Genomic DNA, 26645 nt, shown 5'->3' with positions numbered 1-26645 from the left:
CATCCCCTGTCCGTTAACCTCACCCCCCCAGACTATGGGCAGAAGGAAGTGTCTCCATTGAGCTTCCGAAAAGATCATCTGGTTCCCAGAGTCCACAACCACAGATGTGACAGTCTACACAGCCCATTATTACATTTATCAGCCTCATCTAAAAGTCCCGGACGTTATGTCACAATAGATTGAGTGGCTCTGCTGCTTTTGGCTGGATGGGAATATGTGGGACAAAGCTCACCCTGTTATTTCTCTGTCTGTCATACCCTTTGTTAAGCCTTATTGTGGTATTGAATCATTTGTATACACTGTGTGGAAAGGGAATGGCTGAGAAATAGTTTTTTTAGGATGCTTCTTAAGAGATGACACATATATATTCTCAGTTCAATGTGTTGATAATATGCTTTCTGAGAACTCGGTGGCAGTGGGATCTTTTTTTTCTTCTTTTATTGTCTTTAACGACGTCTTCTGATTTCTGCCACCACTTGATTTGAGAATGTTTCGTTACCAATAAAGAGTATAGAAGGTGTTCGATATCCAGGCGGAAGGAGAGAACCAGAGCGGTGTTCCTTTGGGTCATCTAGAAGGTGTGTTGGTGACCTGTGTTCGGGTGATGTTGAAATGTTACATAATCGTGATGAAGTGAGGTTAGCAGCTATTGGCCCTATCAGGTTAACCTCACTCATCACTGCGTGTGTGTGTGTGTGTGTGTGTGTGTGTGTGTGTGTGTGTGTGTGTGTGTGCTTAGCCTTAGATTCAGGGGAATGTTGTGATTTGAATGATTATTGTCCTTTTTTTAATGGTCTTTTTGTGTTTTAAAAACCTCAGTCTAAGCCGTCTATTTGTGGAAAAATCTCCCTGATTAACTCTTTAGTCATATCCCAGTTTAACCTGATTTACAGTTGAAGACGGAAGTTTACATACACTTAGGTTGGAGTCTTAAAACTCGTTTTTCAACCACTCCACACACTTCTTGTTAACAAACTATGGTTTTGGCAAGTCAGTTAGGACATCTACTTTGTGCATGACACAAGTAATTTTTCCAACAATTGTTTACAGACAGATTATTTCCCTTATAATTCACTGTATCACAATTCCAGTGGGTCAGAAGTTTACATACACTAAGTTGACTGTGCATTTAAACAGCTTGGAAAATTCCAGAAAATTCTGATAGGCTAATTGACATCATTTGAGTCAATTGGAGGTGTACCTGTGGATGTATTTCAAGGCCTACCTTCAAACTCAGTGCCTCTTTGCTTGACATCATGGGAAAATCAAAATAAATCAGCAAAGACCTCAGAAAAACAATTTGTAGACCTCCACAAGTCTGGTTCATCCTTGGGAGCAATTTCCAAACACCTGAAGGTGCCATGTTCATCTGTACAAACAATAGTACGCAAGAATAAACACCATGGGACCACGTAGCCGTCATCCTGCTCAGGAAGGAGACGCGTTCTGTCTCCTAGAGATGAACATACTTTGGTATGAAAAGTGCAAATCAATCCCAGAACTACAGCAAACGACCTTGTGAAGATGCAAGAGGAAACAGGTACAAAAGTATCTATATCCACAGTAAAACGAGTCCTCCATCAACATAAAAAAACATAACCTGAAAGGCCGCTCAGCAAGGAAGAAGCCACTGCCCCAAAACCACCATAAAAAAGCCAGACTACGGTTTGCAACTGCACATGGGGACAAAGATTGTACTTTTTGTAAAAATGTCCACTGGTCTGATGAAACAAAAATAGAACTGTTTGGCCATAATGACAATTGTTATGTTTGGAGGAAAAAGGGGAATGCTTGCAAGCCAAAGAACACCATCCCAACCATGAAGCACGGGGGTGGCAGCATCATTTTGTGTGTGTGCTTTGCTGCAGGAGTGACTGGTGCACTTCACAAAATAGATGGCATCATGAGGTAGGAAAATTATGTGGATATATTGAAGCAACATCTCAAGACATCAGTCAGGAAGTTAAAGCTTGGTCGCAAATGGGTCTTCCAAATGGACAATGACCCCAAGCATACTTCCAAAGTAAAGTTACACCAGCTCTGTCAGGAGGAATGGGCCAAAGTTCACCCAACTTATTGTGTGAAGCTTGTGGAAGGCTACCCGAAACATTTGACCCAAGTTAAACAATTTAAAGGCAATGCGACCAAATACTAATTGAGTGTATGTAAACTTCTGACCCACTGGGAATGTGATGAAAGAAATAAAAGCTGAAATAAATCGTTCTCTCTACTATTATTCTGACATGTCACATTCTTAAAATAAAGTGGTGATCCTAACTGACCTAAGACCTAAATTGTGAAATATTGAGTTTAAATGTACACTTCCAACTTCAATTGTAACTCTTTAGTCATTTCCCAGTTTAACCATTTGCTTAAGGCCTTGCCTACACCTAGCAACTTGTTTTTTAAATGATATGAGCAAAAAATATTCAGTTTACTTTGGAACGGCAGACAAAATGAACGGGCCTGTTTATATAATGAAAATGAATTCGGAGGGAAGAAATGATTACATATTAAATCATTAGACCTCTCACCAAAGACATCAGTCATACAAAAGTTGTACTTAAATCCAACCTGGTTCACTAACAGATAAGAAAGAATGTCTCACACCGTGTTCAAGAATGGCAGTTTTCCCTTTATTCAGATTACGACCTCTCACTTTTGGTTATTTGAAAATGAAATTGTCTCAAAGGTTGCTATTTTTAAAACAAGCCATAGAAAGTTGGTTGCAATTTCAGTTTAATCCAACAGAAAAGAGAGGACAAATAATACAACAAATATTCTGGTTAAACTCAAATATACTAATTGATTAAACAATTATTATTTTTTTCAAAAAAAAAAAAAGTATAATCTTTGTAAATGATATCATAAATAGGACTGGTGGAGTTATGTCTGCTCGACCCAAAAATACAACCAAATAATTGCAGCATTACCACAAAAATGGAAGGGGGAAAAGTAAGGAACTTGTCTGTTGGCCCTACATTAAAGACCAAAATTGGTTAAAGAAAATGTGATGAATAAAAAAGTATACGAGTTTAATTTAAGGACCAAAGACCCAATGGTCACTCTGACAGAGCTATAGTTCCTCTGTGGAGATGGGAGAACCTTCAAGAAGGACAATCTTCTCTGCAGCACTCCACCAATCAGGCCTTTATGCTAGAGTGGCCAGACGAAAGCCACTCCTCAGTAAAATAGACATGACAGCCCACTTGATGTTGGCCAAAAGGCACCTAAAGACTCTTAGACCATGAGAAACAACATTCTCTGGTCTGATGAAACCAAGATCGAACTCTTTGTCCTGAATGCCAAGTATCACATCTGGAGGAAATCTGGCACCATCCCTACGTTGAAGCATGGTGGTGGCAGCATCATGCTGTGAGGATGTTTCCACTGGGAGACTAGTCGGGATCGAGGAAAAGATGAACAGGGCAAAGTACAGAGAGATCCTTGATGAAAACCTGCTCCAGAGCACTCAGGACCTCAGACTGGGGAGAAAGTTCACCTTCCAACAGGACAACGACCCTAAGCACACAGCCCAGACAACGAAGGAGTCGCTTCGGGACAGGTCTTTGAATGTTCTGGAGTGGCCCGGACTTGAACCCGATCGAACATCTCTGGAGAGACCTGAAAATAGTTGTGCAGCAACGCTCCCCGTCCAACCTGACAGAGCTTGAGAGGATCTGCAGAAAACAATTGGAAAACCTACCCAAATACAGGTGTACCAAGCTTGTAGCGTCATACCCAAGAAGACTCTAGGCTGTAATCGCTGCCAAAGGTGCGTCAAAGTACTGAGTAAAGGGTCTGAATACTTATGTAAATGTTGTATTTCAGGTTTTTATTTTTAATAAAATAGCAAAAAATAAAATATGAACGTTTTTGCTTTGTCATTTTGTGTAGATTGATAAGGGGAAAAAACTATCAATTGTAGAATAAGGCTGTCATGTAACAGAATTTGGAAAATGTCAAGGGGTCTGAGTACTTTCCGAATGCACTGTATAAATATTTTTTTTTACATGTATTTAACCCCTTTTTTTGTCACTAAACTATCTCCATATATACTTCCATTCATTTTTTTTTATACAGGTACTGGTGACCTTAAGAGGTACCTGGTGACCTGAGACTTTTGGGCATTCTAGAGCAAAACAACCGAAATGTACGCGTTCGTGAGAGACTCAACTTTCCACATAGGGGTCATATTAGTGTGTAGCTCAAACTGTTTGGACGCTACAGAGAGAAGTTGGCAGACGAGGCTGTACCGACTTCAGACTAGTTCCTTGATGCTTGTGGGGGTCATAGAGCAAAACGGTGTTCATGAGAGTCTCGTCTTTTCACAGAAAAAGTTTGTAGAAGACTGATTTTTCCAGATGTCTCATGGTATGACAAACACCGTTCTAGCTTTGCCACCTTTCACTGCAGATGCGGGAGGCGGCGATATCAGCGGTGGATTTTAAGACACAGCCCATGCTAAAGAAAACATCTCTCTAGCTTAAACTGCTGGATTTTGATGGGGATTTACTTATTTAGATTGACGCATGGGTGCGTCGATAGACTCTTAAGGGATTTTAAATACTGTTCATTATCAGATGTCATTAATTGTATTATAAGACCTCAAGCTAAAGGAACATGAACAGGCGGGAGGGGTCAGGTGGTAATCTCCCTCTAGACTTGTTTGTTTATTACAGCAATTAAAGCCCACAGTTAATTACACTAACGGGCCTCAGGTCATATGTAATTATGATGCTGCATTAGCTTAGAAACCACGTGAACCAAGTTGTTGTCTCTTATGGTTGGCACTGTAATACAATGCATGTACAAAATCAAAATGAAGTTGTTTTCATGGCGGCCTCATCTCAGTGGTGAGGAGCTGTCTGGAGAGGTAAACTGGAAGGAGAGTTAATTAAAGATTGGACGAGGGACTGGGGAAGTGTTTTTCTCAGACTGACGCAGAGAGTAGATTGAGGTGAAGACCTCAACTTGTCAAAGTGGTCATTTTACTTTTTTCATAGGAGATAACAGAATAATTAAGACAACCTTTTCTCTTGTATTAAAAGTCAGATATCATCAAGGAGCAGAAAGATCATCTTTTTTAAGGGGTGTGTAGGTACTGGCCTAATTTAAGTTGAACATATTTGCTTTTAAAAGTGATTAGCAAGTTAAGACTGTAGAAATCAGAACTTTTTTCCGTGCAACAAATTGTTGCTGCTTGCTATGAATTTCCTTAGTGTGTGACACACAGGAGCTAAAGACATCCACGTCTATATGAGTCCTTACTTCACATTCTAATCTGTTCCGTTGGGTTCTGTTCTACCCTAGGGGGCGGCCAACAACATAGCTGTGCGTCGGGCGGTGAAGGACACCCTCTCCAACCCCCAGTCCCCCCAGCCCTCCCCCTACAGCTCCCCCAAATCAGGACATCAGTCCCAGCAGAGCTTCCTGCCCCCGGGGTGGGAGATGAGGATAGCACCCAACGGAAGACCCTTCTTCATTGACCACAACAGCAGGCTCACCACATGGGTGAGATGATACTGCTACTTCTTCTTCCCTCTTCTTCGTTTTCATCATCGTCTTGCAGCTACTAGTTCTACTGCTATTGTACAGTATCAGCCAGTCCTCATACACTCCCTGCCCCATGGCCCTTCTCCTTGGCCCTGTCCCTTGGCCCTGTCCCTTGGCCCTACCCCTTCCCCTTGGCCCTTCCTCTTGGCCCTTCTCCTTGGCCCTGCCCCTTCCCCTTGGCCCTGCCCCTTCCCCTTGGCCCTGCCCCTTGGCCCTTCTCCTTGGCCCTGTCCCTTGCCCCTTCTCCTTGGCCCTGTCCCTTGCCCTTGGCCCTGCCCCTTGGCCCTGCCCCTTCCCCTTGGCCCTGCCCCTTGGCCCTGCCCCTTCCCCTTGGCCCTTCCCCTTGGCCCTTCCCCTTGGCCCTGCCCCTTGGCCCTGTCCCTGCCCCTTGGCCCTGCCCCTTGGCCCTGCCCCTTGGCCCTGTCCCTTGTCCCTGGCCCTTGGCCCTTGGCCCTGCCCCTTGGCCCTTGGCCCTGCCCCTTGCCCTTGGCCCTGCCCCTTGGCCCTGCCCCTTGCCCTTGGCCCTGCCCCTTGCCCTTGGCCCTGCCCCTTCCCCTTGGCCCTGTTATCTGCTGCTGTCTGGTAATAATGCTAACCATTTTGTTTTATGTTCTTTTGACTGTTAGTACTTTTTTTTAAAGTATTGACCTGCCCAGGGACTATAGAACATTAGCTGGATATATCTGTCATATTTACAGATTGTTGATCAATGCAAATTGGTGATGTTCTGCCAAGTTGACGAACAGCCAAAAAAAAAAAAGCTTTCTGCGCAGACCCATTTGTCTAAAAACAGTTTCTGAGCCAACAGCTAACAGCTCTAGTCTACAGTATAGACTAGAGGGCGCGATGCCGACCTCTGGTGTACAAAGGTAGTATCAAAAAATTTCACTCAATCTCATTTCGTCAGGCCCACTATACAGTAGTTGGACCTCCTTAAGAAATGTAATCAATTCGAGTGTAGTAGGAGAGATTGTATTGAATGTGTTTTTTCCCAAGCGAAGTGGGGACATTTTATTTTTGTGTGGTTAATAAAGATTGTGTGTATAGTTATCTATCTGAAATTAAATGATTGGCCCCTCCTGTGTCAAATTGACAGCACATTGGATTATTTAGATTTGAACGTTGTCTCTCTCTCTCTCTCTCTCCTTCCTCTCTCTCTCTCTCTCTCCTTCCTCTATTTCCCCATCAGGAGGACCCGAGGTTGAAGTATCCAGTCCACATGAGAACAAAGGCCTCTCTGGAGCCTGGTGACCTGGGGCCTCTTCCTGTAAGTACAGTTTATAACCTCTTTTGAACCCTTCATAACCCCTTTATAAACCCTTCATAATCTTTATCTCCTGAAAGACCAAGTACTCTCCAGCTCACATTTCCTCTGGATTATCTTAATGCACATTTTTTTTCAACATTAAACAATCACATATCCCCTTTACAGAATGGGGCGAAATCATCAATGTACAAAATATGCAGCATTAATTGTTGTTGCTCGGAATAATTTTCCGTTCTGAGATTATATCTAGGGCCGAGACGATACCAGTATCACCATACTCGTTTAGTATCGTGGCAAGGAAACAAAACACAAAGCGAATATAATTTATTTAGATAAACAGCCCTAATGTTGGAAACAAACCAACATAATGTTGTCATCCAGAGTCACATTTCTTTATTTTCCAAGCTGTAGCACATCATATTTTACATACAGCCGGTTTTTAAAAGGACCAAAGAGTGTCGATCAGCTTCGTGTTTTCATTGTTGCCATGGGAAAAGTATTGCGAAGCTGGTATCGTCCCAGACCTAGTTAATACATGCTGACATTTTGCCTGGTCCTCCTTTTGAGGTTGTTATTGTAGAACTGCTTAAGTCATGGACTGGCCTGGCAAAGCTTTGGAGTGGAAGCACACATTACCTTTTGTTTTTTGGAGTGTGGGAATGAAGCAAGCCGGGCGGGCACAGTGTGAAACGAGAGTAGAGTATTGCTGAATTCCAAATGTGAATCGATCACTAGCCTCTACTACCTAGGAACTCTGTAGCTCTAAAGACACTGGGTATAAGTAGGGATGTGCATCTTTCCCTTTCAAGACGATTCAATACGTATCTAGATACATGGGCTCTGATAAGATATAGGAACCATACGTTTTAGTTTGAAACAGTTCGGTTTGATTAGAGGAACGAATCAATGCGATTCGGTTCGACGCAATACGAACATTTGTTGCATAATCACATTCATTTTCCATTCTAAATTAAAATCTGCTGCTGATGAAGCTCATGAGCTGGGCCTCTCTGAGCTGGGCCTCTCTGAGCTGGGCCTCTCTGAGCTGGGCCTCTGAGCTGGATCTGTGTGTGTTAATGATCTATATGTTTATGGTGTATGTAAGCCGTAAGGGAAACTGGGCATCTACCATACCACTATCAGCTAGGGGAGAAATGTTTTCTGTTTGTCCCCATTTTTGTATATTAAAAGTGTTAGCACTAGTGATGTATCAATATTTATATATGTTTTTACCATCTTTACCCTATATATCTAAAAATGACCATATATATACTGATTGTTTCAAGCAAAACTACCAAAACTATTGCTGATAGCGAACCTGAACAAGCGAAACATAATCTAATGTAAGCCCAGATCAGCATGTATAGGCAGATAGCTTTAACTTTTAAGGCTACTTTTATCCTGGGAAAACACCATTTTCAACAGCGCATTTGATAAAATAATAACCTAGCAAATGACATTGGTTGTCACTCAACCAGGCAGCAGGTAGCCTAGTGGTTAGAGCGGTAGACCGAAAGGTTGCAAGATCGACAAGGTACAAATCTGTCGTTCTGCCCCTGAACAAGGCAGTTATAACACACTGTTCCTAGGCTGTCATTGAAAATAAGAATTTGTGCTGAACTGACTTGCCTAGTTAAACAAAGGTAAAAAGCCTAATTCCGCGCAAGTCGTCATAGAAACATTTGAATGCTGAAGGTGACGAGCTGATGTGCAAGATCAGAAATAGGCCTCTACCTCTCGTAGATCAGCACGCGAATCTGCACTCAACGAGCTGTTTGACCAGGCTACTGATATTACTGGGGTTGTTCGGCAAAATGGCTTGTAGATCAATGATTGTCAACGTAATTGCATGCTTAGTTTGACAGTGATGGAGAAGACGCAGTTGTCACAAAATATTAGGTATTTTCTGAAGGTTGAAAGAAAGTAATTTGAGCAACAACAAAAAATAAAATAAGCGGCAAATTCGTAACGTTTGAATCTATTTCCTGACTGGTGCTTGCTACATTTGGATCTGTTTGTGGTACCACTGACCGATGCTTGCTACATTTGGATCTTTTTGTGGTACCACTGACCGGTGCATGCTACATTTGGATCTGTTTGGGGTACCACTGACCGGTGCATGCTACATTTGGATCTGTTTGGGGTACCACTGACCGATGCTTATCGGCGAATCGTTACATCCGTACGTAGAAGCAATTCTCACAATTTCACAAACCCTCACTTCGAGGAGAATGCACACACTTGACATGTAGCTGTACCCCTTATTCTTCTAAATGAAATGAGGCTTCCTGGCGCTAGTGGTGTGTTTGTTTTCTCTCTGTTCTCTCCATGGCGTGGGGGGGACGTCTTATGTGCCACGCCCGTCTTACTGGCAGACCCTACCAAACCTACCAGAGGAGGTTGGTGCTGAATGCCACCGTACAGCGCAGCCTCCCTCTGCCTGCCTTGTCTTACTGTGACTGCCTGCCCTATGCCCTGTGCTGCAAACTGCACTCTCTATCTCTCTCTCTCATAACTGGCATGATGGTTGGATGACAGTGTTGTCTCATCGCTCCCCCCTCCTCTCTCTATGCTCGTTTCCCCCCATCACCCCCTTCTCATTCTCCATCAGAGTCTCCCAGCCCACACTCAGCCCCCCCCAGTCTGCACAATGTTCAGTGTCTGGGGTAGTGGTCCCCAGGGAGGTTAGTGGTCCCCAGGGAGGTTAGTGGTCCCCAGGGAGGTTAGTGGTCCCCAGGGAGGTTAGTAGTGTTTCCCAGGGAGGGCAGTAGTGTTTCCCAGGGAGGGCAGTAGTGTTTCCCAGGGAGGGCAGTAGTGTTTCCCAGGGAGGGCAGTAGTGTTTCCCAGGGAGGGCAGTAGTGTTTCCCAGGGAGGGCAGTAGTGTTTCCCAGGGAGGGCAGTAGTGTTTCCCAGGGAGGGCAGTAGTGTTTCCCAGGGAGGGCAGTAGTGTTTCCCAGGGAGGGCAGTAGTGTTTCCCAGGGAGGGCAGTAGTGTTTCCCAGGGAGGGCAGTAGTGTTTCCCAGGGAGGGCAGTAGTGTTTCCCAGAGAGGGCAGTAGTGTTTCCCAGAGAGGGCAGTAGTGTTTCCCAGAGAGGGCAGTAGTGTTTCCCAGAGAGGGCAGTAGTGTTTCCCAGGGAGGGTAGTGGAGAGGGCAGTAGTCTCCATGGAGGGTAGTGAAGAGGGCAGTAGTCTCCAGGGAGGGCAGTAGTCTACAGGGAGGGTAGTGGAGAGGGCAGTAGTCTCCATGGAGGGCAGTAGTCTACAGGGAGGGTAGTGGAGAGGGCAGTAGTCTCCAGGGAGGGCAGTGGAGAGGGCAGTAGTCTCCAGGGAGGGCAGTGGAGAGGGCAGTAGTCTCCAGGGAGGGCAGTAGAGAGGGCAGTAGTCTCCAGGGAGGGCAGTGGAGAGGGCAGTAGTCTCCAGGGAGGGCAGTGAATAGGGTAATAGTCCCCGTGGAGGGCGGTAGTCTCCAGGGAGGGCAGTAGTCTCCAGGGAGGGCAGTAGTCTCCAGGGAGGGCAGTAGTCTCCATGGAGGGCAGTAGCATCCAGGGAGGGTAATGAAGAGGGCAGTAGTCTCCATGGAGGGTAGTGAAGATGGCAGTAGTCTCCATGGAGGGTAGTGAAGATGGCAGTAGTCTCCAGGGAGGGTAGTGAAGATGGTAGTAGTCTCCAGGGAGGGCAGTAGTCTCCAGGGAGGGCAGTAGTCTCCAGGGAGGGCAGTAGTCTCCATGGAGGGCAGTAGTCTCCAGGGAGGGTAATGAAGAGGGCAGTAGTCTCCATGGAGGGTAGTGAAGATGGCAGTAGTCTCCATGGAGGGTAGTGAAGAGGGCAGTAGTATCCAGGGAGGGTAGTGAAGATGGTAGTAGTCTCCAGGGAGGGCAGTAGTCTCCAGGGAGGGTAGTGAAGATGGCAGTAGTCTCCATGGAGGGCAGTAGTCTCCAGGGAGGGTAGTGAAGAGGGCAGTAGTCTCCAGGGAGGGTAGTGAAGATGGTAGTAGTCTCCAGGGAGGGCAGTAGTCTCCAGGGAGGGTAGTGAAGAGGGCAGTAGTCTCCAGGGAGGGTAGTGAAGAGGGCAGTAGTCTCCAGGGAGGGTAGTGAAGAGGGCAGTAGTCTCCAGGGAGGGTAGTGAAGAGGGCAGTAGTCTCCAGGGAGGGTAGTGAAGAGGGCAGTAGTCTCCAGGGAGGGTAGTGAAGATGGTAGTAGTCTCCAGGGAGGGCAGTAGTCTCCAGGGAGGGTAGTGGAGAGGGCAGTAGTCTCCATGGAGGGTAGTGAAGAGGGCAGTAGTCTCCAGGGAGGGTAGTGAAGAGGGCAGTAGTCTCCAGGGAGGGTAGTGAAGAGGGCAGTAGTCTCCAGGGAGGGTAGTGAAGAGGGCAGTAGTCTCCAGGGAGGGTAGTGAAGATGGCAGTAGTCTCCAGGGAGGGCAGTAGTCTCCATGGAGGGCAGTAGCATCCAGGGAGGGTAATGAAGAGGGCAGTAGTCTCCAGGGAGGGTAGTGAAGATGGCAGTAGTCTCCATGGAGGGCAGTAGTCTCCAGGGAGGGTAGTGAAGAGGGCAGTAGTCTCCATGGAGGGCAGTAGCATCCAGGGAGGGTAATGAAGATGGCAGTAGTCTCCAGGGAGGGTAGTGAAGATGGCAGTAGTCTCCAGGGAGGGCAGTAGTCTCCATGGAGGGTAGTGAAGATGGCAGTAGTCTCCATGGAGGGTAGTGAAGATGGCAGTAGTCTCCATGGAGGGCAGTAGTCTCCAGGGAGGGTAGTGAAGAGGGCAGTAGTCTCCAGGGAGGGTAGTGAAGAGGGCAGTAGTCTCCAGGGAGGGTAGTGAAGATGGCAGTAGTCTCCAGGGAGGGCAGTAGTCTCCAGGGAGGGTAGTGAAGAGGGCAGTAGTCTCCATGGAGGGCAGTAGCATCCAGGGAGGGTAATGAAGAGGGCAGTAGTCTCCAGGGAGGGTAGTGAAGATGGCAGTAGTCTCCATGGAGGGCAGTAGTCTCCAGGGAGGGTAGTGAAGAGGGCAGTAGTCTCCAGGGAGGGTAGTGAAGATGGTAGTAGTCTCCAGGGAGGGCAGTAGTCTCCAGGGAGGGCAGTAGTCTCCAGGGAGGGTAGTGAAGAGGGCAGTAGTCTCCAGGGAGGGTAGTGAAGAGGGCAGTAGTCTCCAGGGAGGGTAGTGAAGATGGCAGTAGTCTCCAGGGAGGGCAGTAGTCTCCATGGAGGGTAGTGAAGATGGCAGTAGTCTCCAGGGAGGGTAATGAAGATGGCAGTAGTCTCCAGGGAGGGTAGTGAAGATGGCAGTAGTCTCCAGGGAGGGCAGTAGTCTCCATGGAGGGTAGTGAAGATGGCAGTAGTCTCCATGGAGGGCAGTAGTCTCCAGGGAGGGCAGTGAAGATGGTAATAGTCCCCGTGGAGGGCGGTGGGGAGGGCAGTGGTCTCCATGGAGGGCAGTGGTCTCCATGGAGGGCAGTAGTCTCCAGGGAGGGCAGTAGTCTCCATGGAGGGCTGATGGAAGGTGGTCCTGTGGAAGGTGGTGAGGAGGGTAGTGGTCCTGAGGAGGGTGGTGGTCCACTCTATTCTATTCCGGTGTGCTGCATGATGTGAGTGACCTCCCTTTTTATTTTCCCAGTCTTCACCATATGAAGCAAAGGTAAAGGTATGGTGGTCTTCCTCCTGATACACAGCCGTCTCTCTACCCGACTGGGACAGGGTCAGACTGAAGCTAGTGGACTAATCTAATCTCTCCCCTGGCCTGCTCTCTCTCTCTGTCCCACAGTCCCACTGACAGTCAGTGTGTTTGTGGCTCGCTGCGTCACTGTCACTGTGGTCACTGTGTCGATGGTGGTGTACTGTACTGGTCTGGATGGTCACTGTATCAATGGTGTACTGGTCTGGATGGATATGCTGGTATTACCAGGTGTAACTGGTGTCACTCCTTCCCTACTGTCTGTCATCCCCCATCTGTCTGAGTCAGTTCCTCACTGTGCTCTCTCCTCTCTAGCCTGGCTGGGAGGAACGGGTGCATGCAGACGGCAGGACCTTCTACATTGACCACAGTAAGTTCCAGCGCTCTCCCTCTTTACCTGTTAACGTATTGACTGTTTTGATCTCTTTCTCTTGGATACTTGAAGACCATCTCTTCCTCAAACGGTCAGACAGTGTTTCTCTCTCTTTCTTTCTCTTTCTTTCTCCCTCAGTCTTTCTCTCTCGCTCTACTAACATCCCTATGTGTTTTTTCTCTCGAGTTGCCTAAGTCCTAACTTATTACATACACAATCCCGTTCACAAAAATGAATCGCTCCTACAGACAGTGAGTCACGTGGCCGGCAGATAGGCATCAAGGCGTTCAGTTACTGTTCGATTGAATGTGAGAATGGGAAAAATGTTTTACCTAAGAGACTTTGAGCACGGTGTGATCATCGGTGCCAGGCATGAGGGATCCAGTTTCACAGAAACGGATGGCAGTGTTTAGGGTTTACTGAGAATGATGCGACAAACAAAACACATCCAGTCAGCGGCAGTCCTGTTGGCAAAACGTTTCCGACATCTTTTGGAATGCCCCTAAGAATTCAGGCTGTTCTGGAGGCAAAGGGGGGTCCGACCCGGTACTCGATGTACCTACTAGGTGTACCTAATAAACTGGGCGGTGCGTATATCCAGTGCATTTGTAAAGTATTCAGACCCCTTGACTTTCTCCACATTTTGTTACGTTTGCAGCCTTACTCAAAAATCGATTTTAAATAAATTTTTGTCCTCATCAATCTGCACCCAAACAAAAACTGTTTTTTCTAAATGTTTTCACAGTTATTAAAAATACAGAACAGAAATACAATATTTACATAAGTATTCAGACCCTTTGATATGAGACTCGAAATTGAGCTCAGGTGCTTCCTGTTTCCATTGATCATCCTTAATGTTTCTACAACTTGATTGGTGTCCACCTGTGGTAAATTCAATTGATTGGACATGATTTGGAAAGACACACACCTCTCTATATAAGGTTCCACATTTGACAGTGCATGTCAGAGAAAAACCAAGCCATGAGGTCGAAGGAATTGTCCGTAGAGCTCCGAGACAGGATTGTGTCGAGGCACAGACGTGGAGAATGGTACCCAAAAAATGTCTGCACCATTGAAGATCCCCAAGAACACAGTGGCCTCCATCATTCTTAAATGGAAGAAGTTTGGAATCACCAAGACTCTTCCTAGAGCTGGCCGCCCGCGCCAAACTGAGCAATCGGGGGAGAAGGGCCTTGGTCAGGTGACCAAGAACGAGAGGGTCACTCTGACAGAGTTCCTCTGTGGAGATGGGAGAACCTTCCAGAAGGACAACCATCTGTGCAGCACTCCACCAATCAGGCCTTTATGGTAGAGTGGCCAAACGGAGGCCACTCCTCAGTAAAAGGCACATGACAGCCCACTTGGAGTTTGCCTAAAGGCACCTAAAGGACTTTCAGACCATGAGAAAGAAGATTCTCTGGCTTGATGAAACTAAGATTGAACCATTTGGCCTGAATGCCAAGCATCAGGTCTGGAGGAAACCAGGCACCATCCCTACGGTGAAGCATGATGAGGACAGCATCATGCTGTGGGAATGTTTTTCAGAGGCAGCGACTGGGAGACTAGTCAGGATCGAGGCAAAGATGAACGGAGAAGAATACAGAAGGATCCTTGATGAAAACCTGCTCCAGAGCGCTCAGGACTTCAAACTGGGGGCGAACGTTCACCTTCCAACAGAACAACGAACCTAAGCACACAGCCAAGACAACACAGGAGTGGCTTCAGGACAAGTCTCTGAATATCCTTGAGTGGCCCAGCCAGAGCGCGGACTTGAACCCAATCGAACATCTCTGGAGAGACCTGAAAAAAATAGCTGTGCAGCGACGCTTCCCATTCAACCTGACAGAGCTTGAGAGGATCTGCAGAGAAGAATGGGAGAAACTCCCCAAATACAGGTGTGCCAAGCTTGTAGCGTCACACCCAAGAAGACTCGAGGCTGTAATTGCTGCCAAAGGTGCTTAAACAAAGTACTGAGTAAAGGGTCTGAATACTTATGTAAATGTGATATTTCAGTTTTTTATAAATTTGCTAAATTTGTCATTATGGGGTATTGTGTGTAGATTGATGAGGGGGGAAAAATAAATGTAATCCATTTTAGAATAAGGCGGTAACGTAACAAAATGTGTAGTCCAGGGGTCTGAAAACGTTCCTTACACTGACTATACCAAACATTAGGAACACCTTCCTGATATTGCGTTGCACCCCCCCACCCACCCTTATGCCCTCAGACCAGCCTCAATTTGTCGGGGCATGGAAAGAGCATGTTCTTAATGTTTTGTATACTATATATAGATAGATAGATAGATACAAATGTATTAGTTTTTGGGATGGAAAAACATTTTCAGTGTAAACTTGAATGTCTAAAACCAGATGTAACGTAGGTAGAGAAGATAATGGACCTATATATATATTTTTTTTTAAATATCATCTTTGGGAACTAACAATGACCAAAATTAAAGTGAGGGAGAATCAAAAAATTCCCAAAACAATTAATTTAGCACTATTGATTTTGTTATGTTTGAGAAAAAGAACACAGCATTCGCCATGGCAAGATGTGTAGAAGAGCAGGACATTGGCTTAAAAAGTGCGATATTCTCTCAGCTCCTTGGCAAGATGTGTAGAAGAGTTAAAAATGTCTCTACACCGCCAAGATGGGGGCCTCTACAGTCTTCCCATTGTCACGCCCTCCTGCCACGGCCACCACATAAACCCCCTTTTGATACAGAAAAACCCTGGGTGTCGCTGTAGAGTCTCTGTGTAACTGTCTCTGTCTGTCTGTATGTTGTCCTCATAGATCAATACCTCTGAATCTGTATGTGTCAGGTTACCTGCATTCATTATTCAAAGCTTCAGAGTGCTCAATTTAACAAGCAGGATGTCAGCCGTCGATGTTGTGGCTGACTGACTCATTGAGTGAGTGATGGAATGGATTTCACAGATGATTCACAAATGACAACAAAACAAAATAATTGAGGATGGAACCTTTTTTTAAATATTTTTTCTTCTTTCTGCTACAGCGTTATTTTAATGGTATATTACGGTATACAGTATAACCATATTCCTGATTTGTTATTTTGTCACCTTCAGACACCAAAGCCACTCAATGGGAGGATCCTCGTCTACAGAGTCCTGCTATCACAGGGCCTGTGAGTATCTCTGGTTTACTATGAGGCGAAGATATTGTCACCCATGGAGATCCTATTAAATTACAAGAGGGGCTATGTCCATTGTCTCACGTCAGATAGCGGGACGGCCGTCTGCACTGATCTGTCTAACTCGCAAACACTTATGGGATATCTAAAAAATAAGTTTGGCTACAATATGCTGTACTAACATTAGAACAATGTTACCACAGTGAAATTGTCCACTGAACCCCCTTTCATCCTCGAGTCAGTTAATCTTACCAAAAAACTATAAACCTGTAGCTAACAGGGGGCTTTCATGAGCAAATCATCACTACCGTATTTTCCTTCTAGCTGAGGTGTTTTGTGGTGGTAGAATCAGTATTTATGAAAATCGAAATGTGCACGAAAATTTGCTAGCTAGTGTCGGTTTGCTGAACCAGTCTCAAATCAATCCAAATGAAACAAAAGGCAGGGATGCTACCAACGCCAGTTCACACACTCAATGCGGAATACTCTCTCTAGCTAGCTAGCTAGCTAGTGTTGTGAAATTCTAGCTAATGCACAAATGGGTCTTCATGATGATGGCTATGCCACAAACCTCAACGTTCCAGAATGGCCTGAAAATGGCAGCCATATTGGTCAGGTATAAATTCAAACCAGTCTAATTGGAATGGCAGTAGAGGCATAATCCTTATTTTACTTATGCAGTTAAATAAAAGTAAGGCATGTGATATATCAGACATTTTGTAATATAATTATTGTCAACCTAAAATATTGTCATATAATCATGAATACAGTTTATATGGGTTTAATACACATTTTCTGTATACATTTCCTCTAAAATATATGCTAACAGACCATAAATGTCTTAAGTTTTTGTTTTCTTGGAAAGCAGTGAGTACTATTATGATAAAATATCAGTACTTGCATTTACAACTTGTCTCCTATCAACTGATTTCAGACAGTGTATGGCTGGCTGTGGATTGACTGCGTTATTTATATGGAATTTTAGCTTATTGGCATATTATCTAACAAACTTAGTGCAGATAAATTCTTGAAATTCATCATTTTACACTATCTTATCACAGCACTGGCAAACCATGGTTTACCAACTGCCTGACCAAAATGGCTGAACTTTATGCCATCATAAGAAGGGTCATGTCCATTCTAATTCCTAATTTATATGCTGTCACCATCAGATACAGTATTGTACATGGCAAAGATACTGTCTTTTACAACCAAGTTAAGTCACCCTTTCTCTCTATAGCATAGACCGGGCCTGTGAGTATGTGTGGTTTAGCCAAATATACTGTTACCATCATATACAGTATTGTGGTTTAACATAAGGCAAAGATACTGTCAACCATTGATGCCGAATACAGTATTGCACATTACAAAGATAGTGTCTTTCATGACCAAGATAAGCCACTCTCTCTCTCTAGAATAGACAATTATATTGACTGACTGCCACTTGTTTGTTCCATTGCAGGCTGTGCCATACTCTAGAGAATTCAAACAGAAATACGATTACTTCAGAAAGAAGTTGAAGAAACCGGTAAGAAATGTTACCTTGCTGCTCAACATTTTAGCGCTTTGCAAAAGTATTCAGACCCCTAGGATTGTTAACATTTTGTGTTACAAAGTGGGATTATAATTGTAATTTGTCGTCATCAATCTACTCAAAATACTCTGTTAAAGATGAATTTAAAAAAAAGTGTAACTAAATGTCGTTACATAAGTATTCAGACCCTTTGTTTAGGCAATCCTAAATTAGTTCAGGAGTAAAATGTGGCTTAACAAATCACACAATAAGTTACATGGACTCACTCTGTGTGAAATAATAGAGGTTGACATGATTTTGAATAACTAACCCTTTCTCTGTACCTCCTACATAAAACATCTGTAAGGTCCCTCAGTCAAGTATTGAATTTCAACTACAAAGACCAGGGAGCTTTTCGAAAGCTTCATAAAGAAGGGCAATTATTCTGTGGAGTATGTATTAAACCACCCAGACACATCACAGATAGTTGTCCTTCTGAACTGAGATGCAGGACAGGAATGAACCTGCTCAGGGATGTTACCATTATTTTAAAACGGCTTTAGAGTTCAATGTCTGTGATGGGACAAAACAACTGAGGATGGATCAACAACATTGTAGTGACTCCACAATAATGACTTAAATGACAGAATGAAAAGAAGAATACTAATTATACAAAATACAAATATTCCAGAACTTGCATCTTCTATGCAACAAGGCAAAAAAACACAACTAAATAATACACTTTTTGGCCTAAATGCAAAGCCTAATGTTTGGGTCAAATCCAACACTAGACGTCACTGAGTAACTGCCTCCTTATTTTCAAGGATGGTGGTGGCTGCGTCATAGTATGGGTATGCTTGACATCAGCAAAGACTTGTTCAGGATAGAAAGAAACGGGATAGAGCTAAGCACAGGCAAAATCCTGGAGGAAAACCTGCTTCAGTCTGCTTTACAACAGAGACTGGGAAGGGAATTCACCTTTTCAACAGGAGAATAACTTAAAACACAAGGCCAAAGAAGTTGCTTACCAAGAAGACATTGAATGTTCCCGCAGTGGCCAAGTTACAGTTTTGACTTAAATCGGATTGAAAATCTATGGGAAAGACTTAAACATTTCTGTTTAGCCATGATCCCCTACATCTTGACAGAGCTTGAAGATTTTTTGAAAATAATAATAGGCAAATATTGTACAATCCAGGTGTTCAAAGTTCTTAGAGACTTACCCAGAAAGACTCACAGCTGTTATTGATGCCAAAGGTGATTCTAACGTGTATTCCAGCGTGTATTCCAACGTGTATTCCAGCGTGTATTCCAGCGTGTATTCCAGCGTGTATTCCAGCGTGTATTCCAGCGTGTATTCCAGCGTGTATTCCAACGTGTATTCCAGCGTGTATTCCAGCGTGTATTCCAACGTGTATTCCAGCGTGTATTCCAACGTGTATTCCAACGTGTATTCCAACGTGTATTCCAGCGTGTATTCCAACGTGTATTCCAGCGTGTATTCCAGCGTGTATTCCAGCGTGTATTCCAGCGTGTATTCCAACGTGTATTCCAGCGTGTATTCCAACGTGTATTCCAACGTGTATTCCAGCGTGTATTCCAACGTGTATTCCAGCGTGTATTCCAGCGTGTATTCCAGCGTGTATTCCAGCGTGTATTCCAGCGTGTATTCCAACGTGTATTCCAGCGTGTATTCCAACGTGTATTCCAGCGTGTATTCCAGCGTGTATTCCAACGTGTATTCCAGCGTGTATTCCAGCGTGTATTCCAGCGTGTATTCCAGCGTGTATTCCAGCGTGTATTCCAGCGTGTATTCCAGCGTGTATTCCAACGTGTATTCCAGCGTGTATTCCAGCGTGTATTCCAACGTGTATTCCAGCGTGTATTCCAACGTGTATTCCAGCGTGTATTCCAACGTGTATTCCAGCGTGTATTCCAGCGTGTATTCCAACGTGTATTCCAGCGTGTATTCCAACGTGTATTCCAGCGTGTATTCCAGCGTGTATTCCAGCGTGTATTCCAACGTGTATTCCAGCGTGTATTCCAGCGTGTATTCCAGCGTGTATTCCAACGTGTATTCCAACGTGTATTCCAGCGTGTATTCCAGCGTGTATTTCAACGTGTATTCCAGCGTGTATTTCCTCAAGGAGATGAGCACTTATGCAACGACTATATTTTGGTTATTTCATTTCTAGTCATCTTCCACTTAGACATTAAGAGTATTTTGTGTAGATTGTTGACAAAAAAAAGTACAATTGAATCAATTTGAATCCCGTTTGTAACACAATAAAATTGTATGTGAAGAAATCCAAGAGGTCTGAATACTTTTGCAAGGCACTGTATATGAAATATCCTTCAACACCCTTCATTTCAGCGACTCTGAATTAATTGTTCATTAATTAGGCCCACCTAATTCTGAATTAATTCACTGTAAATAAGTTGTCAAATGTGGCTTGTTGTTTTACATTCAGTGCAAAAACACTTTACCTTACCTCACACATCCCAGTGTTCATTCATCTAAAGAGAAATGAGTCCTCTTCTTTCTCTTTGTGTGTTCCCTGGTTAGAACCACTGAACGAGGCTTTTATCCCAAACGTTTGTGATATGAACGACCATCCCCTGTACAGATAAATAATACTTAAGTAAACTCAACTTAAATAAACTGGCAAACTACCTTTTTAGAGTAGACATGTATTTTTTTTGGTGTGTATTCCCTTTTAGGAACACTGGATGTGTGTATGATGTATTTTCATCTATTGTGTCTCCAGGCGGACATCCCGAACAGGTTTGAGATGAAGCTGCACAGGACCAACATCTTTGAGGAGTCGTATCGCCGTATCATGTCTCTGAAGAGACCAGATATCCTGAAGGCCCGTCTCTGGATCGAGTTTGAGTCAGAGAAGGGGCTGGACTACGGAGGTGTGGCCAGGGAGTGGTTCTTCCTGTTGTCTAAGGAGATGTTCAACCCTTACTATGGACTCTTTGAATACTCAGCCACGTATGTACTGTCTCTATCATTGTCCACCACTTATAGCAACTTACAGAAGTACAAATGAAAATGTGCACATTTCTCGTTCGTCGGTGCAGTTTGGTAATGGCAGCTGAGGAGGAGACGAGTTCTGGGGTCTGCAGTGCACTTTACTGCTGCGCTTCCCAAACCTTTTCCATTCCAGGGACCACAAAATCCTGATCAAAACTCTTGAGGACCACCATTTTGCGGAGACACAGATCTTTAAAAAAAATATATATATATATTGACAGTCAAATTTGGTCAATTTTTGCAGTATGTAACAAATTAAAGGCTTATTATTATTATTTACAGTTAGCACTGTGAAAAGTAATGTAAAATTGCTTATAATACCATTAATACTCCCAACTTATTCATTTTGGAAGGGAAAAAAGTAAACAAGAAAATACATGCAGTACCCCCGCGGACCACGGGTTGGAAACCACTGCTCTATTGTATAGTGTCTAAAACAGGAATGAGAAATTCTAGAGATGGTCGTGAAAAAAGAGACAGACAATTTCCTGTTTTATTGGCTCCCTCTTCCTCTCGTTCCCTCTGGCTTCCTGACAGTCAATGCTTTCCTCAGAAGAACAGCATACAGACAATTTCCGGCCTTACAATCAGTGACATTTGACTCAAAAGGGAAAGTTTGCACATGCCTGTTTCTTTCTCCATTTACTTTTCTGACCATACATCTCCCAAACAAATCTTAATCCTGGCCTTAGGAAGTGACTTCAGATCGTTGACTTCTGTTCTGGGATGTAATCATTGATTTGATTGGTTAGATTAGATACCAGGTTCCTAAATTAACACCAGCCACGTGGCGGGTGGTCAGGGCTCCACAGTGCAAGCATTTCACTCACTTTAGCGAATAGTAATTGAGTTAGAAGTATGAGCTCATTTACAGCTAAATAAATGCTGCAGTAGCAGTTTTCAAAGTGTTTATGTCGATGTGTTTCATATCTGGTAGCTAGTCACACAAAGAACTAGCTAGGAGTCCTATAATATAGGTTAGCCTGCCTGGCTGGGGAGCCACTGTGATTCAAGAGCTGAAGATGATACATTTTTAGAAGCGCTGCACAAAGGTGTTGAAGTTGGTCTAATTTACTCAAGTCTACTGAAGTGAGACTTTGTTCTTGTGTTTCTTGGCTATTTACATTGTTTTGTTTACAAGCTCGGTTGTTTTTCAATGTTTGAGTTTGCTTCAACTGCTAGCAAGGACACATCGGCTGACGGGCTACTGATCAGATTCTCCATCTCACATGCACACTGTCACTGACGACTCCGAGCGGCTCTCGAATCCACTTGTTGCCGTGGTAACCTCACGCCCTTAAAGGGGCAGCTGACATTTTTTGTGTCATCTGTGATATTTTAGTTAAGACTCGGGTCGCACATTTTTTTTGGGGGGGGGGGGGGAATTGAGTAATATACCACATCACTTCTTATGACTAATACATGTGTTTTTTTAGAAACATCACAACGCATGTTCATCCAGAGTTGTTTTTGGTTTAATAATGGGGGCAAAAAAAATTGGGCTGGTAGATTTTAATTCTACCTGCCACAGTGGCTGGTGGACGAAGAAGTCAGTTTCAGGCCCTGTTAGAAGACTTTATAGTCCCACATGTGGAAATTATTTTGGTCATGTGTGCCACATTTCATATCTGACCCCAACCTCTGTCTCTTGTCTCTTCAGAGATAACTACACATTACAGATCAACCCTAACTCTGGGCTGTGTAACGAGGACCACCTCTCATACTTCAAGTTCATTGGTCGAGTGGCAGGGATGGCCGTGTTCCATGGGAAGCTATTGGACGGTAAGATCAGCTGCTCTTGTATATCAGAAGCTCTGGTATTTATGCAAAATTGTTTTCCAACCATCACAAGGCCTCAGACAATAGAATAGATCTTTGATTGTCCATTTTGTAAATAAGTTTTGTATGTTTTGACCCCAGGTCTGATTGAACGTTGTCTTGTCTCCTCTCTTCAGGCTTCTTCATCAGACCATTCTACAAGATGATGCTCGGGAAGCAGATCACACTGAAAGACATGGAGTCAGTGGTGAGTTCCTGGAATCATCTCACCATTAACTTTACTTTCATTAGCTAGTTTAATCTCAGAGATTTAAAGTTCAATGGTAGAAAAAGTACCCAATTATCATACTTGAGTTAAAGTAAAGATACCTTTATATAGAAAAAGACTCAAGTAAAAGTGAGTCACCCAGTAAAATACTTAAGTCAAAGTATTTGGTTTTAAATATACTTAAGTATCAAAAGTAAATGTAATTGCTATAATATACTTAAATATCAAAATTATAGATAATTTAATTCCTTATATTAAGCAAACCAGACGGCACGATTTTCTTGTTATTTAAAGGTAGCCAGGGTCACACTCCTAACACTCAGACATCATTTACAAACAAAGCATTTGTGTTTAGTGAGCCCGCCAGATCAGAGGTAGTAAGGATGACCAGCGTTGTTCTCTTGGTATGTGTGTGAATTATACAACTTTCCTGTCCTTCTAAGCATTCAAAATGTATTGAGTACTTTTGGGTGTCAGGGAAAATGTATGGAGTAAAAAGTACATTATTTTCTTTAAGAATGTACTGGAGTAAAAGTTGTCAAAATATCAGTAGTAAAGTATAGATACCCCCAAAAACTACTTAAGTAGTACTTTAAAGTATTTTTACACCACTGAATGAGTTAGGAGATTTAAAAAAAAAAGTGTCTAGCCAGAAGCAATAGCTTCATAAGCATACAAATTGAGTTGGGTCAGACTTTAATCTAGAAAACTAGTTTGACACATACACAATATGTAACGTATTTGTTTCCCCACCGCTTTGACCTTGTAGGACAGTGAATACTACAACTCTCTGAAGTGGATCCTGGAGAATGATCCTACTGAGCTGGACCTGCGGTTCTGTATCGATGAGGATAACTTTGGACAGACGTATCAGGTGGATCTGAAACCCAGTGGTGGTGACATGGTGGTGACCAACCACAACAAAATGGAATACATCGAGTAAGTTCACCTTTCATCTTGAATCACAAAGATTTTTATTTTATTTTATAAAAAAATGTGACGCCATTTAATTTAGTTACTTCCCTTGGGGTTTTGTAATAATCTGATTCAAGACGCAATATTCAAGTTTATTTGTCATTTGTCGGTATTAACCCTTTATACTTGTACCTGTATATGGGTTGAAAATGGCAGATTTGGACATTGATAAGCACCTAAATTGGAACGCAGTGGCTGTATAGTAACATGCTATGCGTGACGTCAGAGCTCAGGCTCTGTGCTTCAGTGCTCTATGGATTTTGGCTGATAACCGTTCTGAACTTGAGCACCGCACACAACAAGAAGTTGCCCACATACCTCCTGCTAATTGGGCAACTTTTGCAAATGTTTTGTTTGTCTGAGTGAGGGAAAAGCTGTAAATGAAGAGGACTCCATGTATTTAGAAAGATGAGACGTTGAGGATTATAATAAATACAGCTTTGACGTCATCTCAAACACCTGCAACTCGGCAACTGACGGCAACTCAAACACCTGTAAATCCAAATGTGCACTTCACATTTTCATGTTAATATACAGTGTCAACTTTTAGGATCACTGTTTGATATACAGTTACAAGATGACATGGCGTCATACCCTGTCTTTTGTGAAGAAAATCGCAGAGGAAGACACCTGAATGCACTCATGACTGAGTCAATCAAATGTATTTATATAGCTCTTCTTACATCAGCTGATGTCACAAAGTGCTGTACAGAAACCCAGCCTAAAACCCCAAACAGAAAGCAATGCAGATGTAGAAGCACAGTGGCTAGGAAGAAAGGCCAGAACCTAGGAAGAAACCAGGCTCTGAGGGGTGGCCAGTCCTCTTCTGGCTGTGCTGGGTAGAGATTAGAACAGAACATGGCCAAGATGTTCATAGATGACCAGCAGGGTCAGATAACAATAATCACAGTGGTTGTAGAGGGTGCAACAGGTCAGCACCTCAGGAGTAAATGTCAGTCGGCTTTTCATAGCCGATCATTCAGAGTTAGAGACAGCAGGTGTGGTAGAGAGTCCAGAACAGCAGGTCTGGGACAAGGTAGCACATCCAGTGAACAGTTCAGGGTTCCATAGCCGCAGGCAGAACAGTTGAAACTGGAGCAGAAGCATGACCAGGTGGACTGGGGACAGCAAGGAGTCATCAGGCCAGGTAGTCCTGAGGCATGGTCCTAGGGCTCAGATCCTCCGAGAGAGAATTAGAGGGAGCATACTTAAATTCACACAGGACACCGGATAAGACAGGAGAAATACTCCAGATATAACAGACTGACCCTAGCCCCCCAACACAAACTATTGCAGCATAAATACTGGCGGCTGAGACAGGAGGGGTCAGGAGACACTGTGGCCCTGTCCGACGATACCCCCGGACAGGGCCAACAAGGCAGGATATAACCCCACCCACTTTCCAAAGCACAGCCCCCACACCACTAGAGGGATATCTTCAACCACCAACCTATTACCCTAAAACAAGGCCGAGTATAGCCCACAAAGATCACCCCCACGGCACGAACCCAAGGGCGGCGCCAACCCAGACAGGAAGATCACGTCAGTGACTCAACCCACTCAAGTGATGCACCCCTCCTAGGGACGGCATGGAAGAGCACCAGTAAGCCAGTGACTCAGCCCCCGTAATAGGGTTAGAGGCAGAGAATCCCAGTGGAGAGAGGGGAACCGGCCAGGCAGAGACAGCAAGGGCGGTTTGTCGCTCCAGTGCCTTTCCGTTCACCTTCACACCCCTGAGCCAGACTACACTCAATCATAGGACCTACAGTCAGATAACTGGCAGTGTGGTGCCAGGACAACAACCTCTCCCTCAATGTGAGCAAGACAAAGGAGCTGATTGTGGACTACAGGAAAAGGCTGGCCGAACAGGCCCCCATTAACATCGACGGGGCTGTAGTGGAACGGGTCGAAAGTGTCCACATCACCAACAAACTATCATGGTCCAAACATACCAAGACAGTTGTGAAGAGGGCACTACAAAACCTTTTCCTCCTCAGGAGACTGAAAAGATTTGGCATGGGCCCTCAGATCCTCAAAAGGTTCTACAGCTGCACCATCGAGAGCATCCTGACCAGTTGCATCACCGCCTGGTCTGGCAACTGCTCGGCATCTGATCGTAAGGCACTACAGAGGGTAATGCGAACGGCCCAGTACATCAGTGGGGCCAAGCTTCCTGCCATCCAGGACCTATATAATAGGCGGTGTCAGAGGAAAGCGCATTAAATTGTCAGAGACTCCAGTCACCCAAGTTATAGACTGTTTTCTCTGCTACCGCACGGCAAGCGATACCGGAGCACCAAGTCTAGGACCAAAAGGCTCCTCAACAGCTTCTACCCCCAAGCCATTAGACTGCTGAACAATTCATAAAAATTGCCACAGGACAATTTACATTGTACACTGCTTCCTCTCGCTGTTTGTTTGTTACCTATACATAGTCACTTCGCCCCCACCTACATGTACAGATTACATTAACTAGCCTGTACCCCTGCACACTGACTCGGTACCAGTACCCCCAGTATATAACCTCGTTATTGTTATTCTTATTGTGTTACTTTTTATTATTACTTTTTATTTTAGCCAACTTGGTAAATATTTTCTTCTTCTTGAACTGCACTGTTGGTTAAGGGCTTGTAAGTAAGCATTTCACAGTAAAGTCTACACTTGTTGTATTCGGCGTGTGTGGCAAATAAAGTTTGATTTGAATTTAAGAGATGATTCTTCAATGAAGACTTAAAGGTCGAGACCGAGTCTCACATGGATAGGCAGACCATTCCATAAAAACGGAGCTCTATAAGAGAAAGCCCTGCCTCCAGCTGTTTGCTTGGAAATTCTAGGGACAGTAAGGAGGCCTGCGTCTTGTGACCGTAGCGTATGTGTAGGTATGTACGGCAGGACCAAATCGGAAAAGATAGGTAGGAGCAAGCCCATGTAATGCGTTGTAGGTTAGCAGTAAAACCTTGAAATCAGCCCTAGCCTTAACAGGAAACCAGTGTAGAGTACTGCAGTAATATTAGTCGCAAAATTTACCTTTATTTTCCAGGCCATTTTAATGTTGTGC

General features: G+C 44.2%; 1 protein-coding gene across 12 annotated transcripts in view; it reads left to right on the top strand.

Annotated features, from left to right (window-relative positions):
• Nucleotides 1-26645, top strand: part of nedd4l (NEDD4 like E3 ubiquitin protein ligase) — a 102762-nt gene that overhangs the window by 68818 nt on the left and 7299 nt on the right. For all 12 annotated transcript variants that reach the window (XM_038989584.1, XM_038989583.1, XM_038989585.1 and 9 more), the window contains 9 exons: nucleotides 5314-5514; nucleotides 6746-6823; nucleotides 12803-12857; nucleotides 15948-16006; nucleotides 17475-17540; nucleotides 20294-20523; nucleotides 22226-22347; nucleotides 22521-22591; nucleotides 23382-23551. In XM_038989584.1, the coding sequence (XP_038845512.1) occupies nucleotides 5314-5514; nucleotides 6746-6823; nucleotides 12803-12857; nucleotides 15948-16006; nucleotides 17475-17540; nucleotides 20294-20523; nucleotides 22226-22347; nucleotides 22521-22591; nucleotides 23382-23551 (1052 nt within the window). The remainder of the gene's footprint in view (nucleotides 1-5313; nucleotides 5515-6745; nucleotides 6824-12802; nucleotides 12858-15947; nucleotides 16007-17474; nucleotides 17541-20293; nucleotides 20524-22225; nucleotides 22348-22520; nucleotides 22592-23381; nucleotides 23552-26645) is intronic.

This window comes from Salvelinus namaycush, chromosome 3 (genome assembly GCF_016432855.1).
Source record: "Salvelinus namaycush isolate Seneca chromosome 3, SaNama_1.0, whole genome shotgun sequence".
NCBI lineage: Eukaryota > Metazoa > Chordata > Actinopteri > Salmoniformes > Salmonidae > Salvelinus > Salvelinus namaycush.
This window is presented reverse-complemented; position numbering and strand designations above follow the sequence as displayed.